This window comes from Culex pipiens, chromosome 2, assembly GCF_016801865.2.
Source record: "Culex pipiens pallens isolate TS chromosome 2, TS_CPP_V2, whole genome shotgun sequence".
NCBI lineage: Eukaryota > Metazoa > Arthropoda > Insecta > Diptera > Culicidae > Culex > Culex pipiens.
Window position 1 is genome coordinate 81,356,687 of NC_068938.1, and position 26,221 is coordinate 81,382,907.

General features: G+C 34.9%; 1 protein-coding gene across 1 annotated transcript in view; it reads right to left on the minus strand.

Annotated features, from left to right (window-relative positions):
- The window catches only part of LOC120423666 (uncharacterized), a 33,830-nt gene that overhangs the window by 854 nt on the left and 6,755 nt on the right, over positions 1 to 26,221 (minus strand). Inside the window, exon 3 of the mRNA XM_052706926.1 lies at positions 9,753 to 9,991. Coding sequence (XP_052562886.1) covers positions 9,753 to 9,991 — 239 coding nt within the window. The remainder of the gene's footprint in view (positions 1 to 9,752; positions 9,992 to 26,221) is intronic.

Below are 26,221 nucleotides of genomic sequence, written 5' to 3' on the forward strand. Positions count from 1 at the left end.
TACAACATTAACTAAATATAAACATTGATTTTTTTCTCTCAAAAACTATATCAGCTTCTTCTGTGATGGTACATACAACGAACAAATAAAATTTGAACATCTTAAATATGATTTTAACAAGAAAAACTATGACTATCAAAGTCACCCCGGAATTAAAACTAAGAATTTTTAACGTAGCTATTTTTCTAAACATTATTGTAAAAACTTTTTTTCCGAAATAGTACATGGACTTTGTGTAATCTACCCCAGTACATGTTTTAAAAATAAAAATCTTGAGAAAAACCTTACCTGTTGGAAAATATTCTAAAAACAAATTGAAATCCTATCAAAGTCATCCCGGTTTACGGTACATGTTTTCGGAAGTAAATATTCAGCAGACAGCCATAAAATGGAGATCAAGATTAATTTGTATTGCTATAATTTATTTTAATTGTTTTGTTTAAAAAAATATATATTTTAACCTAATCTTTTAAGATATTGATTATGCATATGAAAAAAGTACACTGCAAGAAAGAGCAAAAAAAGGTGTAAAATAAATTATGCATCATTTTAGGATTTTTTTTGTAATATTACACCCTGAAACATGGCTCATCAGTATGGGCTATCAACTTGACCGAAATGTCAAGCACATATATGCGTTTATCCTTTCCATTCGCCAGTTTTTACTATTGGTGCTCGGTTTGAATCCCGTCGGTAGCATTTTTTTAAATTGTAGATGCATTGTGTTGTAGTATTAAGTATTTTTTGACAATGCTGATGTGCATGCTTTTGCATACGATTTTACCATTTGTTGTGTAGCAAACAATTTAATGTATAATATTGATACCTATGATTATTTTTGAAAATCCCATTTCACACTTTTTCCCCTACAAAATTAACTTGAATTTCCTTCCAACCATCGTGCTTCCTTTTCATCGGCACCAGCTATAGTGCGCTAATACATCATAATGAAATTACTTTTGGCAAAAGCTTGGCAAATTTGGTGTTCTCTCATGTCGTAGACTTCCCATCTCCTAAAGCCCTTATGAATTATATTACACAAAGTGGCGCACTTTAAATGCATTGGCTCACCACTTGATGTTTTCCTGCCCTCAACCACCCCCAATTGAAGATCATATTTCACGCCCCAGCTGACGGTCCCAACCACCCACTAAATGGAAAACAAACTAGGGACAATGACCAGCATTAAGTGTGATTAATTTCGAACCCGGGGCACGCCCCTTTTACGATAATTACCGGGGCTCTACCTCTATCATCAAATATTCGCCCTTCTCCCCCGCCAAGCAACCCTGGCAACAAACAAGGAAAAATGCGAACAATAATTGGCCCCGGCCCTTGTGATGGTTGACCCTGCCCCAACACGGTTTTTGTTTGCATTTTCATTTTTCTTTCAAGAGCGGGGTTTTTCACACAAGCAGCCGCCCCATCTTTGCTTGTTACGGAAGGAGGAAAAAAAACTAGGGGCGGTTGAGTTTTCATCAATGGACCGGGTCGAAGTGGTTTTTCTGCTGCTGGGCTCTGGGATGCTGGGAAATCCCATTTGATGAGGAAAGGAAAGCAATAATGAAGCATTGACATGGTTGCCAGGGCCGCACCAGACAGGCTTGTAATTTGGTTCAATTTACCGGGGAAACCGATGACGACGTCAAGGGAAATCGAGCCTTGTGCTAATTGAGGCCCGTAGCCAGAGGGGGGGGGGAGGGGGCTACCGGGCTGCAGCCCCCCTCCTCCTCCCACGAAAATTTTACCATATTTTTTTTATTTGTACTATCGAAAAAATCTCAAATCTCAAACAACATCTTTCATGTTCCTGAAATAGATTGAGAATCTTGAATAGATAGATCAAACTATGTAATTTTTCCGTCTATTGCAGGGCTATTTTTTTTTAGGAATATAGATCTAATATTTAACTATTGAGCTGCATACTTGAACATCGAATTATTCAGTGACATTCAACTCGTTACTTTGGTGCGAAGTGCTGCGTTTCGGGCTAGGTACCTTTCAAAAAACAAAGAAGGACAAGTGTGTAAAAGACCCAGTCAGAATCCTGCTAGAGCGGTAGAACATTTCTGCTAGAATGATGTAAGATTATCCAGCTCTGTAAAAACTCTGCTAGAATCCTGCTAGAACGCCGTGACTTAGGAGCGCTTGGATCAAATAAAGTTCAGTCCAGCCTCGATTGTCCAAAGCCAAAATTTGACTTCAAATAATCGAAACACGAAAAAAAAAAGTTTTTTGTTGTCTTATTTTTAATTGAAAAAGTAAAAATATCGGTGACGAAATATTGATCAAATTTGTCTGAAATGAATTGGCAGAAGCCGAATTCGATTTTTACATCAAGCAAATAAAAAAAATATGGTCATGATTCGATTATTCGAATTTGATAATTGAAACTTTTTATTTGGATAATCAAATCAAAAAACATATTTTTTCTATTTAACTGAAAACAAATTGAAGTGCATTTTAAAGCGTTTGTATTACGCCATGGTTTGGCTCACTAAAAAATATTTAATTTTTTTTATAATTTCGATGTACATTTATTTTTCCACAAAAAAAAGTTTTCGTCAATAGCCAGATATTTTGAAAACATAAGATGCAAAACAACTGGACTGGTACAAAATGGATTTTAAAACACATTTTAAATGAAAAAAAATCCTAGGCTTATAATTTCTTTATTTAGAAATTTAAATTTGCAAAAGCTTCAACAGCCTCAAAACAATTTAAATAAATAATGTTAAAGTTTGTTTACAAAAAAAATGATTGCAGTAATGAGTTTTATTTTGTTTAAAAATCGTGCTACATTTTTCAAGTTCAATGTTTTTATTTAGAAAACCATAGAATAAATCAGCCATCGAAATAAACACACAGCTAAACATGAAAGTAGATAGTAATAAATTACTTAATTATTCATGAGTTTTTTTTTTCATCAAGATTTGTTGAAAAAATTAATTACAGATAAAAGAGATAAATTACCCTTTTTGAAGACAATTTTTATTTTAAAAAAAAATGTGATTCAGTTTACATTTTAAAGTTATCGAAAATTTGCTAGCAGACAGTCGATTACACTTAATGGAACATTGTATTGATGAATCAGTGACGTAAAATTGCTAATTGGATCATTGAGAAGCCTCCTACAACACTCGGGCAAAAAATAATAATCGGTGGCCGAATTTATTTTATTTTTTTGCATGTTACTAACATTATTTGCTATAGAATGATAGGATTCTTATTAAATTGAAAAAAGGCGTAGAGGCATAATCTGGGGCAGAATAGTTGCATACTTATTTTCACATAAAATTAATAAAGATTACCGTAGAAAAATAGACATTTTTAAAAACATTGGCAAAGTCAAAACCATCAAGTCAAACTTTCAACCGAACGATTTTCATAAATGTCAAGAGTTCTTCTTTCCCAGGTATGATCAAAAATTGGTTGTAAAATGTTTTCTTTTTTTTCATTTTTTTTATTGAAGCCTGCGTAGAGGTGGGTTAAACCTTATAGCAATTTATTTGGTAGAAAATACATTTTTCATAAAAATTAACAAGTGAAAAAAATTAATATGGATTAATTGTAATTATGCATGAAACATTCATATTTAAGAAAATTCAATATTTAATGATTTTAAATCAAAATTTCGATGATGTATTAAAGTTTGCATCTGATTGTCCAGATTTTCCCAAAATAATCAATAATGTAGTTATGCTTTCGAAATACATTATGCAAAACATAGCAACAAGTTTTTAAAAATAATAATCGTGCATTTGTCTCTTCAAGGTGAACAAAAAAAGTGACGATTTTACATAGTTCTGAAATACTTGCTTTTCAGATACCTGGCTGTTTTTTACAAATCTTGTCTGTTGTTTTTTTTTCTGATATTTAAAATATTTAGCGCTATTTACATCTTCATTAATTGAGTTCGTGAAGCATATTTGAATTTAAAAAAAATGTTCTGATTAGGCATTGCAAAACAACAATATAATTGCAAAATAGTAGTTTATGCAACAAGTTGCAAAAAGAGGATTTTTTCAGCACGAGGCGTACATTTATCCAACGAGGTTCACCGAGTTGGATAAATACGAAGAGTGCGGAAAAAACAATTCCAAAAAACACACACTGAGTGAAATTTTATGTCAAATTTTCATGTATTTTGTCAATAAATCGTTTAAATCAATTTTTTTTTGAAAAGTGTTACTTTTCGAAACAAGTGCTGAAAAGTTCAAACTTTCAGCACCCATTTGAGTGCTGAAAAGTAGTACTTTTCAGCATTTTTTTTTGAAAAGTGTTGCTATTCGATTCTGTTATTTTTGGTACAGAAAAGTAGGCTATTTTGTTGTTCAAGAATGACAGGAAAAGTAAGTATTTTCACGACGGAATTGTAAAAAATAAATAAAAATTTACATAAAAACTTGTACTACCGGTAACTAACTCTTCAGGGTACATAAAGTGGAGTTTATTTCTACTTTTTCAATCAAAAAGAGCATTTTTAAACCTTTTGCTGATTTACTTTACTTGGGGCTAGAGAGTGACGAGCGGGAATTCCCGGGAAAAATTTCCCGGGAAATTGACCATCTTTGGACCTCTCGATTCCCGGGAAATTCGGTCGAGACTCCCGGGAAATTTAAACTTATAAATATCGAAGCAAAATTATGTGAACTAATCAGAAAAAAAAACATATAAAAAATTCAAAATTGTTTAGAACATTGAATGTCCAATATTCGATGTTCAAGTTCGAATAAACCAATGTTTCTCTAATCTTCTTATTCAGAAAGTGTAAATTTTAACATGTCAAAAATTCCAATAACTACAATTTAGAGAAGCCAAAAAAAGGTGGACTCAAAAATTTACCTTAAAATTTTTTTAGCAGTTACACCCCAGGTATGAAATCAAATGTTTTATTTTTAAATATTATTTTTTCTAACTATTTGAAAAAGGGAAAAGCTTTTTCAAGTTAAGTTCAATTTCCATATCTTCTCTTGAGCATAGCAATCCAATCTAGTTTTTTGTGAACATTTGGGTTTTCCTGATAATTGTAAATATTTTTTCAATGAATATTTAACGTTGAACTAAAAAATTTAAAAAAAAAACAATTTAATTTGTTGTTTTGAGTCGTTATTTATCATAATGCAAAATTCCCGATAGTGGGAAATTATATATAAGCTATATTAGTTATTTTTTTTTACAAAAATCTAATAACAAGTTTGTGAACCTTTTGAAAAATCACTCAGTGCGAATTAAGATTCGTAAATATTTTCAACTACAATTTTTAGTCTTAAAAAACTCAAGAAACGATTTAGTTTTTGCAGATTCAGAAAAAAATAATCAAAAGTTTTAAATAGTTCCTCGAGTTCCTCAAAACAATGAGGCTGTTCAAACTAACGTTTCATAGAGTTAGTGTGAATTAACAGTAACTGAATTCATTTAAAAGAAACACATTTATTACTTTTTATTTTAAATTTTTTACACTGTTGACGTAGTAAAAAAACTCCCGGGTCCCGGGAATTCCCGGGAAATTGCCAAGTTCAACTCTCGATTCCCGGGAATTTGAAAATCTCGAGAATCGTCACCCTCTACTTGGGGCCACTGATCGGAATTAGTCGCAAAACTCAAAGGCATTTTTGTTGCAAATATTTGTTTAGAACTGTTTTTTGTAACTTTGCAGGTTTATTTTTTAGAGTGTAACAATGTTTTTCAAAGCTGTAGAGCAGACAATTACAAAAAAATATGTATAAACATAAGGTGGTTGTTTGTAACAATCACGAGCTTTTGCGATTTTACGAAAGAACAGTTTTCACTTTTCTGCTGCTCTTTGTTTCGTCGCTCGTGTCTGACGCGGGTGACCTTGAATGGCCATAATCAACGACAGCCCATTTTTTTCAAATTTTTGTTTGCGTAAAATTGCGACAACTCGTTATGATTCCAAGCAAAACTCTTATGTTTATGCATACAATTTTTTAAGAAGAATAACCCTGCAAAGTTAGAAAGTAACAAAATTTGAATTTGAAAAAAAAATCCTTTTGGATTATTGCTAATTCGAAAATAACATTAAATTTCCCATAAAATGACAAGTCCAAAAAAATTATACAGTTAAGCAACAAAATTGGCATTTTTAAAACTTTTTTTGTATTTTTTGATGAAAAATGCGTTTTTCTGAGTACATCTTTAAATTGGGCGTCCAATTGTACAAAAAATACCATTGACTTCAAATATCCAAGCCATCGCCATTTCAGGCTGCAAGTTATTAAAACATACATATTGTTTCGCAAGTTTTAAAATGGAACGATCACAAGATATGTATCGACTCCCCTAAAGTACTGTCCACAAAGTTATTTACAAAAAAGTTTGGCTATTTTTACAATCACGTTGTTGCAGGATTGAGTTTTTGAATGTTGAAAATTTGGTAGTTCAACCTACCAATTTTTCAACATTCCAAAATTCATTTTTTTCTGTGTAATATATTAAGGGTGCACAACAACGAAGGAAGTTGTTGTCTTCTTATTCCAAAATATATTTACATTTTTTTCTGTGTAAGAATAATTTGGTCTTATGCAATGATATTTCCTAAAATTAAAATAGCATGACATTGAAATTGTATAAACGGGCAATTTATTCGATTCGTATTATAATCATTTGTTTTTCGTTTCGCGACTACAGCGGAATAAAAACATAAGTCGTTTATTTGTTTAGTACACTCAACTCTGATCTCTTGTGCACAGAAAAAAAAGTTGAATTTTGGAATGTTGAAAATTTGGTAGGTTGAATATTACCTCTTTTTTGAATAATATTACATTAAAAATGTTTAAAAATGTGAACCTAATGAATATTCATCAAAAACTGATGAAATTCATCATTTTTGGGGGTAAAATTAATCATTTTTTTTTTTTTTTGACACAAAATCTGTCACTATTTCCTGATGAATATTACCATCATTTTTTTCTGTGTGGATCGAATGTTTTCCTCCCAATTTTCAATGGTGCTGAGTGTTTGAAGCAAGAACGAGCGCGCGTCATTTTAACTCAATCAGCCATAAAATTAATTATCCTTTTACAGACTCAAACACACTTTGGCAAACAAGCTTCAATGCTTCTGATTAAGTTTCCTGGTGTGCTTGCTTTTTCGGCAACGAGACAGTGTTCAGCTGTCGTTCATTATTTGCCACAATGTCGAATTCAGGACCCACTTTCGGAAGGAAGAAGACGTCGCGGCAGCCAACATTAAGGAGCGCGCACGCTAAATGTATAAATTATGCAAAGGGTATTTTAATAAAACGTATCATCTTCAATATAAACACTTGCTCAAAAACCGAGCCGGGTTCTGCGGGTTCGTCTCGCTTCCATTCAACGGGGTTCTCTCCGTTCCGCGGCTAGGAAAGTCAAAGTTTGAAATCGGAGCCTGTTTGCAGAAGCTAAAGCTAAAACTTTGCCTTTTGCTCTGGCGCCGTCGCGCTTACTGTGAATAGCGTTATGAGTAACGCTTTTTTGGCCGTAACTTTTTTTTGGTGAAACTTGGTGAAATTAAGATGAGTTAAGGAAATCATACGTACTGCGCGGTATTCATCAGAGAGATCGCTGCGTCGAAATTTGAGAAACTTTGCAGAAACAAAGTTTTCTTTCAAAAGGTAGATTGAACATTGAAGTGTGGAAAAACTAACTCAGGGTTCATTGCGGTTATTCTTTTCTAAACTGAATTTAAGTAAATATTTATGAAACAAGTAAAAAATAGATCTGAATTTCTATAAATGACTCTTTGACACCGAATTAGTATTTTAAACTTGAAATATTTCCCAAAAGGTTGAATCTCAAAGATCTTTGAAAAAGTAAGTTGTGTTCTGTACACAGAAAAAAATGATGGTAATATTCATCAGGAAGTGGTGACAGATTTTGTGGCAAAAAAATGAATAATTTTACCCCAGAAAATGATGAATTTTCATCAGTTTTAGATGAATATTCATCAGGTTCACATTTTTACACATTTTTTATGTAATATTACTCAAAAATAGAGTTAATATTCAACCTACCAAATTTTCAACATTCCAAAATTCAACTTTTTTTTTCTGTGTACCCAACAATTATGTTGCTTAAATATTTCATACCCGGACTAAAGTCTTTGTCTGATGCTTGGAGCATAGGTGCTGTTGGGCCACAAAAAAGAGGAAACTTGTGCACAGAAAAAAAGTTGAATTATCGAATGTTGAAAATTTGGTAGGTTGAATTCTACCTCTTTTTTGGGTAATTTTACATAAAAAATGTGTCAAAATGTAAACCTGATGAATATTCATCAAAAACTGATGAAAATTCATCATATTCTGGGGTAAAATTAATCATTTTTTATGCCACAAAATCTGTCACCATCTTCTGATGAATATTACCGTCATTTTTTTTCTGTGTGGTTTATCGCTGTGTGGCTTCCGGAAGGTAGTTAAGGAATTATTGTTTGCAAAAGTGATTACCGCAAGTACATTTTAAAACATTTAAGAATCAATCAAATTGTAGAAAACAGTTTTCTGAACAAGTTCCATAAAAAAGTATCAGTTTTGGTTCAATATAGTGCCTTTCTCCAAAATTTCTTAATTTAAGTACCTTTCACATGATGGACACTGTCTACTGAGTTTGGTAATGAATGATATTGAATTATTTTCATGAATTTCGTCAAAACTTGTTATAATTTGTATGTATCAATAAAATATTATCATCATAAAAAATAACTTAAAGTAGGCAGTGCCCATCAAGTGAAAGGTAATTAAATTAAGACATTTTTGAGAACGGCACTATTTATTTCAGGAAATTGGACATATCTCTACTTATATTGAATCAAAACTGATACTTTTTTAATGGAACTTCTTCAGAAAACTGTTCTATACAGTGTGATTGATTTTAAAATGTTTTAAAATGTAATAGTGTGATGTGGCAGAGGATTGAAAAAGTAGTTTATGCAACTAGTTGCAAAAAGAGGATTTTTCAGCACGAGTCGTACATTTATCCAACGAGGTTCACCGAGTTGGATAAATACGAAGAGTGCTGAAAAAATCAAGTTTTGCATCGAGTTCCATACAACATTTTTTGCAATTCCAAAAAACACACGCTGAGTGAAATTTTAAGTCAAATTTTCATGTATTTTGTCGTCTAAAGTAGAACTTTTCAACATTTATTTTGAAATGTGTTGCTATTTGATTCTGTTATTTTTGGTACAGAAAAGTAGGCTATTTCGTCGTTCAAGAATGACAGGAAAAGTAAGTAGTTTCACGACGGAATTGCAAAAAAAAATATTTTCGGAACCTATTGGGTAATAAACAGCTTTTAATTAAAAAAATGATGTTTTGCATTGTTTAATACTTAAATTTGTATCCGGGCAATGTGTTGCTGTAATTTCATGACAAATTGTACAAAGAAAAGATTTACTTTCGGTCGTATCGGGGTATCCCGCTGGAAATCTTGCAAGTTTGGTTGGATTTTTTTTATTGGAGGTCAAATATTGGTCAAATATAGTTGGTTAGAGTCCCCAAGGTTTATTCATAAGAAATTTGAGTGATATCACATGAATACACCCGATTTTCTGTGATTTTTTTTAACAAATATCCCATAAAATCTAAAAATAATCTTCAACAAAAAAGTTGTTCTAGACCCCCCGACGAAATATTTCGGTATACCCCGCAAAATTTCGGGAAAGAGCCCTTTGAGGTCTCGAAAAAATACACCGTGTAGCATAAAGTTATTCAACAATAATTTTGAATATACTTTTTTCACTTGGAAAAAAACGTCTCGACAAAAAACAATTTCCCACCAAAGATGCACCCTGCCAAGATCAATTTTGACGTGATAGTGAGCGCAAAAAAAAGCGTAAAAATATACAAAGAATAACATCATAAACTTACCGGTGATCGGTGGGCTCAGAAAGGTCGTGAACGGCAAAGCCAGGTAGATGATTGCAATTTCCTCCACTGTCAGCCCGGTGCTCTGCATGTGAATGGTTAAATAAGGCAGCAGCGATGATGTAGCTGGAAAATAAAGTGGAAAATAAGAAAAAGGGGGTTGGGATCGATAGGGTGATTCGATTTCTTATTCTTTCTTCGAAATATAAAAAATGAGAAATCTCGGTCGTCATTTGAAACTATCAAGCATTCAATTCAGCTACAAAATGTGATTTATGAAACGGCAACACAATGAAGCCTCAAATGGTTCCATTTTCAAACAAGTGAAACGCGTTCTCACATCGGGGAAGTATCCTTTCCAAGCATGAAAGAGAGCGTCACCAACAACATGATCGATCCTTGCTACAACGCAAGCCAGCAGCGTAGAAGTGGCCGTAATAAAGGGAAAATAAATGAATTTATAATCAGCTTTATAATGAACTTTTCCTTCGCGCTACATTCCAGGCATCGACGAGAAAAGTTTGTGTTTTTTTTACTCTTTTTTTCTGTTTTGCTTCATTGAACTTGGGATCGATGGATGTTGATGAAACTATTTGTGAGTTGAAAACAGTGGAAGGGAAAAAAAGTGTATTTGTTACATCTTCATAAACGCGGTATGGTGATTTTTAACAAGGATGAGACATAGTAAATAGGATATAATACCTGTGGGTAATTCTCTACCAACTCACACGAAATCGGGAAAATTGGCCCCGACCCCTCTTTGATTTGCGTGAAACTTTGTCCTAAGGGCACACACTATAGATTACGTAGTAGCACACTCACTCACCAATCCGAGGTCACGTCTCTTCTCTCCGAGAGCGCGCATAGCAGCGACACACCCTACAGCGCTCACCCTGTGGTACGACTCACTTTTATTGTGGAACAAGCGCAAAATTGTGTGTGTGTGCGCTACTCTCGCAGCGGCTAGACATCTGCGTGAGTCGTGCAGGCACACACATTTGGTGTCACAAGGCACTCGTGATGGAGACAATTGTATCCTGCGCGCGCGTCAGATATCTCCAATAGGTACTGTGTGAGGGGTTTTGGGCTCAGGTAATAAAACACCAATTAAGTATTGGATGAGTTGTATTAAATTCTCCTTTTTGGGGACATCCCCCCTCGTCTGTAAAGCGTGGGGTTTTGGGGTAGCGGTGTGCGCATTTGAGGGAAAGTTGGTGGTACTTTGTAGGCGAGTCGGTACAGTTAACCCGGGGGTCATGGGTATGTTAGTAGTTGAGTACGTTAAATTTCGGATGGTGGGTAGGTTCGTGCTTTACTTTCATTGCGATGGGTTATGTGTAGAGTGTTTGCGTAGTGTGCTGCAGAGTTGTAGAGATATGGATAGGTTTGGGTTGGCTTGTAATCGGATAGCAGTTATCGGTTGAGTTTTTTGTTGGTGGGTGGTCTGATATTATTGGGAGTAGGATGTGATTGAGATGGTCAGAGTCCTTTTTTGATGTTTGTTGAGAAGGTATAGAAGTATTAGGATAAAATATATATGCATAGATTTTTAATTTCGATTAGGGTAGTATAGTGGTGGGGATTTTTTAGAGGGATCGGGGGTGTGTTTATTTAAAGAGGTTAGTTTACTGAGTAATTAGGTGGGTTTATGTATGTCATATAGTTTATATTTAAACTGATTTTATGGTGAAATAATGTATTTTAATGTTTTAATTTTATAATATGTAAATTATGGGGATATGTTGATTAATATAAGTTTAGATATTTTCATTTATAATGATAGTACATAAATTTTTTTAGGGATTTAGATAGATTGGGAGATTAATTGGTTGATAGTTTAGTGGGGTTGTACTCTTGATTTATAAACGTGTTTTTCTCGGACTTATGAGCACGCCAATCGGTCGTCTAATTTTACATAAAAGTCCCTTTGACACCGAATTTCTATCTCATCACCGTTTCAGGCTGCAAATTATTGAAAAACACCTCTTTTTTCGCATGTTCAAAAATGGAAGGGGTCGTACCATCCCTCCGTCACGAGATATCAAAAAACGGACCTCGTATTCGTGATCAGGGACAAAAGTTGCCCCTTAGGACAAAGTTTCACGCAAATCTAAGAGGGATCGGGGCAACTTTTCCCGATTTTGTGTGAGTTGGTAGAGCATTACTCAGTGGTGCGATTTTATAACAGAAAATGTGAAAGACAAGCAAAAAATTGAAAAAGCGACTGTTAAACATGAAAAAAATAAAAAGGCAATCTATAACGAAAGGAGGTAGGCAGCAGAGGGTTGTTTTATGAACCTTTGTAGTTTTTGTCAATTTAAAAATAATAATTTGTCCATACTTGATCTCGATTGTACGAAACAAATACATTGATTAAAACTCATTTTATTGATACAATTATTGAAGTTTGAATGTGATTGAAAATAGTGAATTTCATAAAAATTGTAATCAAATGTTTTTGGAAAACTGCTTGAACGTTCAAATTTGACTAAAGAGCCATTCCAGCTAAATTAGGAATTTTTCTTGTACTTTTGATGGCATATTATCCAAGGCTTAAATAAGCCATTTTTGTGTATTTGGAGCCAATTGCACTCGAAAATGGCATTTTAGAAGGGCGTAAGTCATTTAAATATGTTTGTAGTTTAAAAATAACTGTATCTTGAAGCCGTTGAATCCTATCAAAAAGTGCTTCTCGACGAACTTGTAGGAAAATAGTACGGTCTTTCTAAAAAAAAATACACTGAAAGAAAAATACACACGCCACTTTTATGAGAGATTTGGGGTTTTTAGATTTTAATTAAAATTTTAAGGTGATTTCACAATTTTTTTTTCGTCCAAAATTTTTGAGAAAAGATGTCACAAAAAGACGGTGGTCTTAATTTATTTATATTTTTTTTTAAAAAAAAACAAGCTTATGGGAAATTTAACGAGCTTTTCGGTAAAACAATTTACGATACTGAAAAATCAAGTCTGCCATATCGTCGCTTGAGTGCTATCTTGTGATAAGTCCCATCTTTTTACAGCAGACGTGTCACAAAATAGTACACAAGTGACTATGTATAAATTGCAAAAAAAAAAAAAAAAAAAAACACAATAAATGTAAAAACCCCTGATTTTTCATCATTTTTATTCTTATCTGTAAGGATCATTTCATAAGGATTGGACTTAGGATGGGTGGGTCTCGTGGCGCAGGGGTAGCGGCTTCGGCTGCCGATCCCGATGATGCTATGAGACGCGGGTTCGATTCCCGCCTTATCCACTGAGCTTCTATCGGATGGTGAAGTAAAACGTCGGTCCCGGTTTCTCCTGTCTCGTCAGAGGCGCTGGAGCAGAAATCCCACGTTAGAGGAAGGCCATGCCCCGGGGGGCGTAGTGCCAATAGTTTCGTTTTTTTTTGGACTTAGGATAATGGTCAATACGGAGAATTTTGTGTGAAATTTTCTGGAGAATCAATTCCCACTATCGCTTTGTGACAATTTTGATAATTAGACTACTTTAAAAAAAGAGTTTTAGAAAAAAAAAATATTTTCACGAGAGACATACCATCCTGCATTTTTGTGAGTCTTTTTGTAACATCATTGGCTATTTCCTTAAAAATTCAAGCGAAAAATAAAACGTGACTGCACCTTTTAACTTAACTTATACATTTTAAAAAATCATAGAAGCGGTGTCGAGGGGGTCGGGTACAAATTTGCAGAAAAAAACCCTGATTTGAGCTAGAATTGCCCTAAACTAGAAAACTGTAAAGAATGCAAAATTATAGGTATTATTCAAAATTGTTTCGCGCTTACAAGCCACCTCGGGATTTGAAATCGTAAAATTTGGTTACTAATGTGAAGCAGATCTCAGGCATAAAAAAATATTGGAATTTTATTGAAATTGGAGGAAGAATGGTTCAAAAAACCTTTTGCAACATTTTTTTATTTAATTATTATTTAAACTATGCATTTTTATTTAAGTATATGTCAGCATCTTCACAATATAAAAAATCGGTGAAAATGCAAATGAATTCAATTAATATCCTTTATCCAATTTCATTACACTTGTGGAATCACGATTGTCTTCCCCGAGCAGGGGTAAATAACACGGGAATACCAAATTTTGGTATTACTTGGGCAAATAACAGCGACCAAAATGTGCTCTTGGTTGCCCAGTAATAGATGATAAAATACCATGAAATCATACCAAAATCTTGTATGTGGAAGTGCACAACAATACAAAACCATGTTATTCCAAAGGTAAAATAATACCACAAAATAAAATCATTTCAATACCAACTTGAGGTCTTCTGGATTTTGAACATTGCTTGAATACCAAAACTTGGTATTGCCATAGCTTTAATTTTAGGTATTCCCGCGCCCTTGGAAAGTCATATTTTGGTATTCCTGTGGTCATCCACATACATGATTTTGGTATGATTTCATGGTATTTTACCATTTATTACTGGACAACCAAGAGCACATTTTGGTCGCTGGTATTTGCACAAGTAATACCAAAATTTGGTATTTTCATACCATTTTTAGTGCAACAGTTGCAGTTAGTGAAAAAAACGGAAATGATCCATATGCAACAGCCAAATCTACTCACCTGATGATTCCATGTTGTTCTTAGTGATATTCTTCACCACATCGAATGCATTTGTCATTGATGAACGGCCTGTTTGAAGTTTTTGATGCTTCTGAAAAATAACAAGAAAGAAAAATAAGTATTATTAAAATGAAACTGGATTGAAATTCACCAACATTCAATAATCTGTTGATTGACTCGTTTTTCAAAGTATTTGGTTATCCCGACTTAGAGAAATTTCAACGTGTTTGAAAAAAAAAAAATAGTGGGTATATCACAAAAAAAAATCAGCTTTAACATTTTTGGGTTTCAAGTCCTTTTAGCGCAAAATTAATTATCTCGTCAAAAATTTAAAAAAAAATTCCGTAGTTTCAGAGAAAATTGATGAAACCTTTCAATACCAAAATAATAGCAAAATGTGCCATCCTGACTTAGAAAATTTTCCACAATTTCAAGTCATTTCTGTAGGGGGTATATCAAAAATGTTTAAAATCAAGTTTGAAATTTCCGGTTTTCAATTAAAGCATTTGCTTTGATACATCATTTTAGCGCAAAATTAATTATTTTGTCAAAATTGGTCAAAATTTTCCCATAGTTTCAGAGTAATTTGATAAAACACTTTAATACCAAAATAATACCAAAATGTGCCATCCTGACTTAGAAAATTTTCCACAATTTCAAGTCATTTCTGTAGGGGGTATATCAAAAATGTTTAAAATCAAGTTTGAAATTTCCGGTTTTCAATTAAAGCATTTGCTTTGATACATCATTTTAGCACAAAATTAATTATTTTGTCAAAATTGGTCAAAATTTTCCCATAGTTTCAGAGGAATTTGATAAAACACTTTAATACCAAAATAATACCAAAATGTGCCATCCTGACTTAGAAAATTTTCCACAGTTTGAAGTTATTTCTTTAGGGGGTATATCAACAATGTTTAAAATCAAGTTTGAAATTTCCGGTTTTCAATGAAAGCATTCGCTTTGAGACATCATTTTAGCGCAAAATTAATTATTTTGTCAAAATTGGTCAAAATTTTCCCATAGTTTCAGATGAATTTGATAAAATACTGTAATACCAAATGAAAACCAAAATGTGGTGTTCAACCATTAACAAATGCTGCAATTTTGCAATATTAAAACAATACCTTAAATTGGTATGATACCATATTTTGCTCTTGCATAATCCTTAAGACAAATTTTAAAGGGTCCAGGAATACCAAAATTTGGTATCGATACCAGAGAAAGGTATTATTACGCATTTCCCTTGTTATTTACCCATGCTCGGGTCAGCCACACAATTTTTAACCACTCCTAAACCTTGTCCAGACCAAAGTTTTTAAAACTCATATACAAATATGGCATACCCTCATTCAATGTTTGTTGAGATTTTGACGAGCAAAACCGTATTTTGTCACCGGATTTTAAGTCAGAGAACAACGGGAATTTTATGATATGTCGGATGATAAGGTTTCTCTCATATTCCAGAAGTGTACACAAGTGGCCACCGGAATCCGGTTTCGGAGTAGCCATGATGGGTCAGCGAAAAACGGCCTGAAATTTCAATTTCATGAAGTTTGAAATGTCGGATGATAGGGTTTCTTGCATGTTCCGGAAGTGTTCCTAAGTGACCAGACAACAATGGCATGATCATACATGGCCATATTTTTCGGAACTCGCAAATTAGACTCCATAGTGGTTCTAGTGATGCCTCACAAATTAATGTTGACGGTCAGAATTATTCAATCATGATTTTTAGTGGAACTGTACTGAATACTTTCACGTTAAAATTTTTCATAAGTTCCAATCAAATACATTCCAAACTTCACCGCCAAACTCCCAAGCATACACTCAATCAACGTGACCACTAGAGACATTTCACCCAGAGTGTCCGGGTGGTTGACACGGGCTGTTGATTTCTGCTCACGTCACTAATAGGACACTTTATTATTATTTGTTACCCCCATCAGTGTGTACATTTACACAAACTCACACACCCGGGCCACTCCACTGGAGTGGCACTGAATAATGAATTTATCAAATTTATGTAGCTGATCGTGACAGACGCGACCGAACCGAACTCCTGGCAACCGCCGGCCGGTACCGATTCCAGTTCCAGGTCCGCCAGGAATGCTGGTAATCATCACGCACAATTAATGGCCTTTAATTAGTGCGCTTAATCACCTACGAATTGGCAGTGTTGTGTTCGCTGGAACTCATTTTCCGACTAATTGCAGGTTACTGGGAAAATTGAATAAATTTGCAGCGGAAAAATATGTGTTTAACGGATTTGGTTACGTGCAGCCTGAGTAAATATTTCCTATTTTTAAACAGTTATTTTTAGCCAGTCTCAAGTGCAGTCAAATCAGATATCGAATGAATGATCATTAAACAGTCGCTTTTAAGCTGAATTTTGTTATTGCATGGTGTCTAACTCAAATTAAAATTAAAAATATTTCTTTTTATTCATGAAATAAAATAAAATTAAAAGACAACTCTGAAGATTATTACAATATTTGTTTGGGCTGCCACCATGTAAATCCACCGCAACTGTTGTCCATAACACTAGCATATGCCAAATCACACACCCAAAACACGCGTCCGGAATTTGTAAATCCAGCGCTTCCCTTCCGACGAACAATCCTGTCCAAATCGTGTAGAATAAACGACAGGCTGTAACCCGAAACTGCCTCTAGTTACCGGCAGCATGCCATTCGAAACGCGGGACGCAATAGTTGTTCGAAATAATCAAATGAAATTAATTTATGATCCCGCGCTCTGCTGTCATGCTGTACAGGACATGATCCTCTTGCTATGATTGTGTTTTACATTCATTGCCAGCTTAGCTGAACTAACCCTCCAGGGCGGCTAAATGTTCTGTGGCAGTGTTGCCAGATTTGCACGGTATTATTTGAGTCGAAATTCAAGTTCTACTTGAATTTGATGCTTAAAGCTTAAAGATTTATTCAAGCTGGCAACACTGCATCCCCCACCAATTCTAAGCTTTTGCGCAAGGCAATATCGTTATTCATGGCTTTGTGGCTCGAAAGCTCTGAATTCTGCATCAGATTTCTGGAATGCATCGAGTGTGAACACGCGGTGGAGCTCGCGAGGAGATAAATTTTCAAAATCAGTGCACGTTATTTGTGCCAGCCAGCGGGCGCTGCAGATTCGCAGGAGGAGGAGGAGCTCCTCCAATCAAAGAGTTCACCCATTTTCCCACCCACTCAGCACCCAGCAGGGATTCGTGGTATCTATCGAGAGACAAAGAATACCCGCGCGAATAGAGTACATGAAATGGTAGAATCGGGTACTGCACAATGACAGGTGACGTGAGTGTGTCTTGAATTAGCTAACGTCATTACATTAAGGGGAAATTTTTTTGACAGATTTTCATTTAATTTAAACCTGGACGAAGCCCCCTCTCTTACAAATTGGGTTAAAAATATGCGAGCAGTTTTTTTTATCAGAAACTTCAGTGCAATATTAAAAATATTTTTTTCTGAATAATTTTGTTTTGTTATGAAATTGTCATTTAAAAATGCACAAAAAGTTTTTTTCCGTAGTTTATTATATTTTATAATGACAAAATGGCATAGGGGAAGGTGGGGCAAGACGACCATACGGGGCAAGAGGAACAATCGCTCGTACGGCCGTAATTTTTACAATTTTGATTATTTCCAGTATGAGGAATTGTTGCTAGCAATGCAATTAGCTGATTCTACTACCACATAACCGCCAAAACGACGTAAACGCCACGGAGCATAAGATTTAATGAAGTTTTTTCAAAACCTTTGTTTTCTTATAATATTTGGAAAGTACAAAATAAGGCTTAGGGTTCGTTTTAAGACTCATTTTATCAAAATGCTATTTTTCCTAGATCAGTAGTGTTCCAACCAATGACTTGCACCTATTAGAGAGTATGATTTAACTTTTGGTTATTTTTGTTGAGAGCTTTTAAAAAATCTTGTTCAGGTGGGGCATGTGTACCATATGGATTTTTAGTATGGAAAAAATACGAATTGCTGCAACAACATATTTTATTTGGAAATAAATACATGAAAGTACTTAAAAACTGATAAACAATTGTTAAAAAAAATTGTCCATACAAAACATAGTGATATTATGAAAATTTACTATTTATTATCTTAATAATATTTTTTTCGTGCAAACGATAAATTTTTTAGTAAAACATTATTATTTAGTCTAAAAATGGAAGAAACCTTTCAAATACATTCTAATCTGAAGTATCTAAGTGATAACAGTTCAATTGTTAGCAAATTAACATGTTTTTTCATGCATTGTTCCTCTTGCCCCAACGGGTTGTTCGTCTTGCCCCACTAGTTGAGTAGAACGTACGGAAAATCAAAATTTTTAAAATCAATTTTTTACATAAAAAACAGGATTTTTTTTAAAACTTGCTCTAACAAAGTCTTAGTCAAGACCTAGAGTAAGATTATTATAATAAAATCCGACAGATTTTTTTAACTTTTAAATGGGTTATAACGAGCATTTCTTTAGCTTGTTACACTTGCCCCACTTTCCCCTACTTTTCAACACCAATAATAACATAGGTAAAATCTAATTGCAGTACTCATTGTAGTAGAGCAATTATCTCAGATTTTGCTCACTCGATTTTTTTGTATTTTTTAATCTGGCTGAAACTTTTTTAGGCCTTCGGTTTGCCCAAAGAAGCCATTTTGCATCAACGTTTTTTTTCTTGTTTTAAACATCAAATTCGTGTTATGCGACCCCAATTTTGTCGAGTTGATTAGTTGATTACCAATTAAATAATAAAATGCATTTTTTCTATATTTTGTCACCGCCATATTGGCCACCATCTTGGATTAAAAAAAAGCAAATCACTAAGCGTAGTTTAGTGGTCATACTTAAACTTGACAATCAAAAATAAGCCAGCGAAGAAAAAAAAAATTCGTTATTCGATTATCCGAAGTGAAATTTTTCCGAGGCCCATTTTTTATAATTTTTATGTTCAAGAGGACATAAATGCCAAGAATCTATGACATTTCCCCGAAACCCACATTCCCGAAGAGACATTTCCCCGAATGCCACATCTCCGAAAAGACACTTTCCCGAAATGTCATTTACCCGAAAATGATTTCCCCTAGCGATCCATTTCCCCGAACGGCTACATCCCCGAATGGCGACTTCCCCTAAAAACCATTTTCCCGAATGGCCACTTCCCCTAATTTTCCACATCCCTGAAAATCATTTTCCCGAATGACCATAATCCCGAACGGCCATTTCCCCGAACGCCACTTCCCCGAACCCGGTCAGGCGGGTATGGCCGTTGCCCAGAACCGCGCGCGGTTCTGGACAACGGCCATACCCGCCTGACCGGGTTCGGGGAAGTAGCGATCAATAAAGTATCATGTCCACAATAGAGCTTTATGACGTTTCGCGTACGCACACTAGTGCACCATTTGATTTTGCTGGCTGACAAAATTTAACCTCACTTAATTTTTGTGTACGTACACGCAATACAAACGAACGTTGATTACTCTATTGAACGTTCAAAAAATTCCGAGCTTCACTTGAATTTTGAATATTCAAATTGATGTAAGTGCGACAACTGGCCAAAGGGAGTTCAGGTCAGAACGTGTTTGACACACGTTCAGGCCCGACTACCGCAAAAATTTGTAATTGTTACTCGGGACCTTGGCAACCAAAATCAGCTGTCGAGCTTAAGTATAGCCCCTAAACTACTTTAAAGTGATTTAGTAATTTTAAATCTAAAATGGCGGTGATGAAATATTCAAAAAATGCTTTTTGTAATTCAATAATCAACTATTTAGATTTGATTAAAAGTGTTGGTCGCAGAACTCGAATTGGACGTAAAAAAATAAAAAATAATTGTTCAAAGCCTTCATCCAGCCAAAATTGATAAAGACAAATTAGTTCAGTTAAACAAAATCTAGAACAAACTGAATCCTGCGCATCGAGTCGTCGCATGAAGCTATCGTTGCTGTTCTATCCTTACCACGTAGATGCCGTTTTGGAAAATTGTCCTTTGCTGAAAATGGCCGCTGCAAAAAAAAAAATCTTTTTTTATGGAACGTGGATGATCTCAATACCCCGCACTCTTGAAGTGTCCGCGTGGTTTATTAATATTATTAATTTTTCTATGTAAAATCGAATGTGCAATCAAAAAGTACTTACATTTTTTTTACAAATTGCACCGTTTTAAATTTATATCAAGTTTAAGGTAGAGCAATTCCAGCCCAAAACAGGAATTTTTCAGGTACTTTTTTCTCGACCCTCTCCGATTTCAATGAAACTTTGTAGACATGTTATCCTACGCTTATATAAGCCATTTTTGTGTATATGGAGCCAGTTCCACACGATAATGACATTTGAGAAGGGCGTAAGTGTTTTAAATATTTTTGTAATTCGGAATTTAAATATTTCTGTATCTCGAAGCCGTTGCATCGTATCAAAAAGTGGTCAAAGACAAACTTGTAGGAAATTTGACGGGCTTTTCGGTAAAAATACACTGAAAGAAAAAAACACCCAACTTTAATGAGATTTTTTGATTTTTAAGTTTAAAAGTCAAATTTGAGGGGGAGCCCACGATTTTTTTTCGTTTAAAATTTTTGTGAAGATAGCCTAAGATGTTACAAAAAGACTCACGAAAAATGCAGGATGGAGCAACTCACCTAAAAAAATACAAAAATCATTTACTGAAACTGTTTTTTTGAAAAGTGCTCTAAACGTCAAAATTTTCCAAAACCGAATACGGGAATCGATTTTCCAGACAATTTTACATAAAAGTCTCCATATTGACCATTGTCCTAAGTCCAATCCTTGTAAAGTTACAGCGGCTTTAAAAATAAAAATGTTGAAAAAATAGGTTTTTTGATGGTTTTTGGCAATTTCTATAAGACAGACTTAATTTTTCAGTCTCGTAAATATTTTTACCGGAAAGCTCGTCAAATTTCCCATAAGTTTGTCTTTGACAACATTTAAATTGGATGTATGAGCTTGCAGATATAAGCTAATTACATTGCTCATAATTGAAAACATCATATTTTTCAGTGTAGTATAGTAACCTGGATAGTAAATTAGCTTATATCTGTAAGCCCATACATCCAATTGAAATGTGGTCAAAGACAAACTTATGGGAAATTAGACGAGCTTTCCGGTAAAAATATTTACGAGACTGAAAAATCAAGTCTGTCATATAGAAATTGCCAAAAACCATCAAAAAACCTATTTTTTCAACATTTTTATTTTTAAAACCGCTGTAACTTCACAAGGATTGGACTTAGGACAATGGTCAATATGGAGACTTTTATGTAAAATTGTCTGGAAAATCGATTCCCGTATTCGGTTTTGGAAAATTTTAACGTTTAGAGCACTTTTCAAAAAAACAGTTTCAGTAAATGATTTTTGTATTTTTTTAGGTGAGTTGCTCCATCCTGCATTTTTCGTGAGTCTTTTTGTAACATCTTAGGCTATCTTCACAAAAATTTTGAACGAAAAAAAATCGTGGGCTCCCCCTCAAATTTGACTTTTAAACTTAAAAATCAAAAAATCTCATTAAAGTTGGGTGTTTTTTTCTTTCAGTGTATTTTTACCGAAAAGGCCGTCAAATTTCCTACAAGTTTGTCTTTGACCACTTTTTGATACGATGCAACGGCTTCGAAATACAGAAATATTTAAATTCCGAATTACAAAAATATTTAAAACACTTACGCCCTTCTAAAATGCCATTATCGAGTGGAACTGGCTCCATATACACAAAAATGGCTTATATAAGCGAAGGATAACATGTCTACAAAGTTTCATTGAAATCGGAGAGGGTCGGGTACAACCGATTCCCTATTTGGCATGGAATTGCTCGGTAACTTTTTTGAAAAAAAAATCACAGTTATGCATTTTTTTTAATTAGTGCTCATTTTGCCCACTTTTGTAACAAATATATTTGAAAAGCTGAGAATATTCTCTATATTTTGTTTTTTTTTTTAGCTTTGTTGATACGACCCATAATTGCTGAGATATTGCCATGCAAAGGTTTAAAAACAGGAAAATTGTTGTTTCTAAGTCTCAACCAAACAACCGCACCATTTTCTAATGACATAATCTCAGCAACTAATGGTTCGATTTCAAATGTTAAAAATATATGAGACATTCGTGAAATTGACCGATCTTTCCGAAAACATTTTTTTTTTTTTCAAAGTCAAGACTAACATTTCAAAAAAGCCAAACATTCATTATAACGTCCTATTGAAGTCTTGATTTAAAAAAAATGTATGGAAAATTTTATGGAATAACTAATGATGAAAAAAGACTACTTTGGGCATACCGAAGGTACCAAAAAAGTGCCAGCCGGATTAAAAATACAAACATTAAAATAAAAAAACCTATTTCGTAGAGATTTGCTCAGTAAAGAAAACTTCAGTTTTTCAGCACTTGTATCGAAAAGTAATCATCTTCTATCTGTGTTGGTTTTTGAGCTCATATGTATCTGTGAGAATTTTGAGCCAAATCGGTTAGGGTTAAGGGGTCGCTGTTAAGCGTTGGAGTTTATGTGGGAAAACCGCTAAAATACTTGGGAAAATACATCGCTTCAGGATTTTGCCGGCAGGTGGCGCAGGTTTCGCCCAAATTTGTCCAAGTGTGAGATTCTTGTAGGGAATTTAATTTCCTAAAATGTTGTCCAAAGGAGCAAGAAGATCCGAGTTGATCCTGATGGGTAATTAGCAATTCGATGAAAATAAATTGGTTTATGTACTTGACAGTTACGTTGGACGCAGATCAAAAAATACCTTTTTGCAAAAAAGTATCAAAATCAGGATCAACTCCGATTGGTTTGCAACCTTCGACAAAGTTATAGAAAATTTAATTTTCTACACGAAGCTCACAATTCGACGTCGTCGTGCTATCTTGTCGCACCCGCCATTTTGACGTTCCGAGAAAAACGCGTTTTAATGTTTGACCTTAAATAAACAAAAACGAGAGCACGCAATGTAAACAATAACAAACACGTTTTGTTTGGCTCACCATTCTGTGCATTGTCCCGAAGTTTGGTTGAAGTTGGTTGCTGGAGTCCCGAATTATAATTACAAATGTTTACGGTAGTCTAGCTTGTACGTGCGTCAAACGCATCCTGACCTGAAATCCCTCTGGTCTTTTGTCGCACTTACATCCATTTTCAGGGAGTGACAAGATAGCACGACAAGATTAAAACTACTATGATATGAAAATGATAAAAATTTTCGGAGCTTTTTTGGTTTTCATTGAATATCTTAGGATTGAAATCGAATTTTGAGGATCTGTGAAGGTCAAAAGATGTGGCATTGTGAGTTCACAAAATGGTGTTCCTAACTCAATTTGGCCCAAAATGCACGTACGACAAGTTAGCACGACGGCGGCGAATTGAACAAATGTTATCTAGACCGAAATTCAGAAGCGATGTTTTTCCCCATACATTTTCTTGAATTTTCAATACAAACTTTAACGCTCATCAGCGACCCCCAAATCTTACCGATTTGGCTCAAAATTGGCACAGAGGAGTTGCAATAGTGTGAGCGCATCACTCTGTGTGTGTGTGTGTGTGTGTGTGTGTGTGTGTGTGTGTGCAACCAACCAAACGGGACCACGCGGTCGCTTCTTACAAATTGAGTTGTTTCCATGTATTTTTAGATCTACATTCTATACATGCAAATAACTCGCATAGGCATTTGGAAGGTGTTAGCTCTGCCGAGCTTCGGTGACCCATTTCTACGCTGGCTAGCCGAGCGCGAGGCACTTCAGCTTTATCGACAAGCCCCGCCCTGAAGAACGTTTGGACCAATCGGATTCAAACGTTATTTAGAACTTCCGAACCCTTGTCAAATGGACAAGGACCCAGCGCGTATATAGTTGATAGTAACAGTATTCCTAATTCCAGTCATAGCTCACCAAGTCGCGAAGGCATAGTGGTTAGCTTACCAATACAAAGGACGGGGGATCGAACCTCGACTCGAGCGACTTTGATTTTTCGTTCATGTTCAGAGTTTCAAGATTTATATTTCTTATACTTTCTCGTTGGGAGCAGATGGGAATCGAACCCAGGACTATTCGCTTACAAAGCGAACACCGTGACCAGTCAGCCACGGCCGCTCCTTATAGTGTGAGCGCATCACTCTGTGCCACGAAAATCTAAACAATCACAAACCAACAAATGACCGTGCCAAAGAAAACCAAAACATAAACAAAGTCAGATGGCGTCGCTATTTTTAGACCACGTTTTCCACTTTTTCTCCATCGAAACCGACTACTTTATCGACTTCATTTTGTTGGGCGAGATAGGACGCCGTCTTTTTTTAGACGATGACTCAGCACTTTTCCGCTTTTGCACTTTAAAAAAAAACAGACAACCGCACCGCACCTGTGTGAGTGCGTTGCGCTCTTCCGGTCGTGTGTGAAGGGTTATTCCATTATTTGACTCTCTTTCTTTTTTATTTGAGCTTCTCTCTTGGGTTTACATTGCAAGTGCAATATCTTTTTTCTACCAATCGATGATCTTCATCCTCTCGAATAGAGTTGCCTTGCTGTGGGTTCAGTAACTTTTGCATCAAAATTACTAAGATTCGTTTTCAATAAAGTTGTGTTTTAACTCTTAACTGCTTTTATTTTTAAAAAAATCAGGATCATAGTCCTCTTTGAAAAAGAAAGGTGAACATTTGAAAGGCAAAAAATCATTTCAGAAGAAAATAGAAATAAGGAGAACTAACACTTACACGAAAAAAAATTATCTGTTTTGAAATGTTAAATTTTGTTTTATGGAGGCAAATATGATTGAATAATCATACTTGAGGAAAAAGTATTAAAAAGACTATTACAACAGATAGTTAATCCTACGATCGTCATAAATCTACCCTCTTAGTGAACAGTAACAATGACTGTTAGCTCTTCGACGCCAGTGTGTGTGTGTGCATGTTTGTGCGTGTGCATGTGTCTGTCAGTTTGTCATAACACAAGCACGACAAACGTATGATGCGATGACACCGCCAGAAACAAGCTATCCTTCGAGCAACAACTACAACCCAACACCAGCAGCTTTCGAGTAACACACACACACACCCTTGACAAAGTGAACCTCAAAGCGTTTCGCCCACCCACTCGCTCTCACTTCCAGTAGTGGCAGTGTTTGTCTCTTTCACGCTTGTTCGGATTAGAGAATATATGCCATTCAAATAAATGTTTGAATTTATCACCATGAATGCTTCCAGCAGGAGATACACGAAACGAGCTGCAGTTTCGCATTGCATTTTCCCTGCGCCGAGATGGATGGATGAGAGCTGAGCGGGTGGGGATGTTATCATATTAGGTGTTGTACACCACTATGAATCAAAAGTTGCATCAGGATTTCCATTTCTATTCATAAGCTTTCGTCCTCCATGGTTTTTTTTGTTTTCTGCATGTTTGATGCGTAACGAAAAACTCTCTCGTAGTGTTTGTTTTAGCGTACTAGAATAATTGTGAATTTTGGTTTTTCAAATCTCAAAATGTGGTAAATAAAACCAGAATGCATTTATTTAAGAGGAACAAGCTCTTAAACTGGAAGAAAAAAGGTACGTTGAACGGTCCGAGAAAATAATGACTTGTCTTTAATCAACTTTACTTACGATTGTACGAAAGCAATCAACAAGGTTGTAGGGTATTTTAAACAACAGTGGACACTAGAGTGCCCAGAAAAAATGACCCACTGTTCCACAAGCGGAAAACGTTTTGTTGGGTTATTTTAAGCATCTGTGAAAATTTTGAGCAAAATTGGTTGGAATT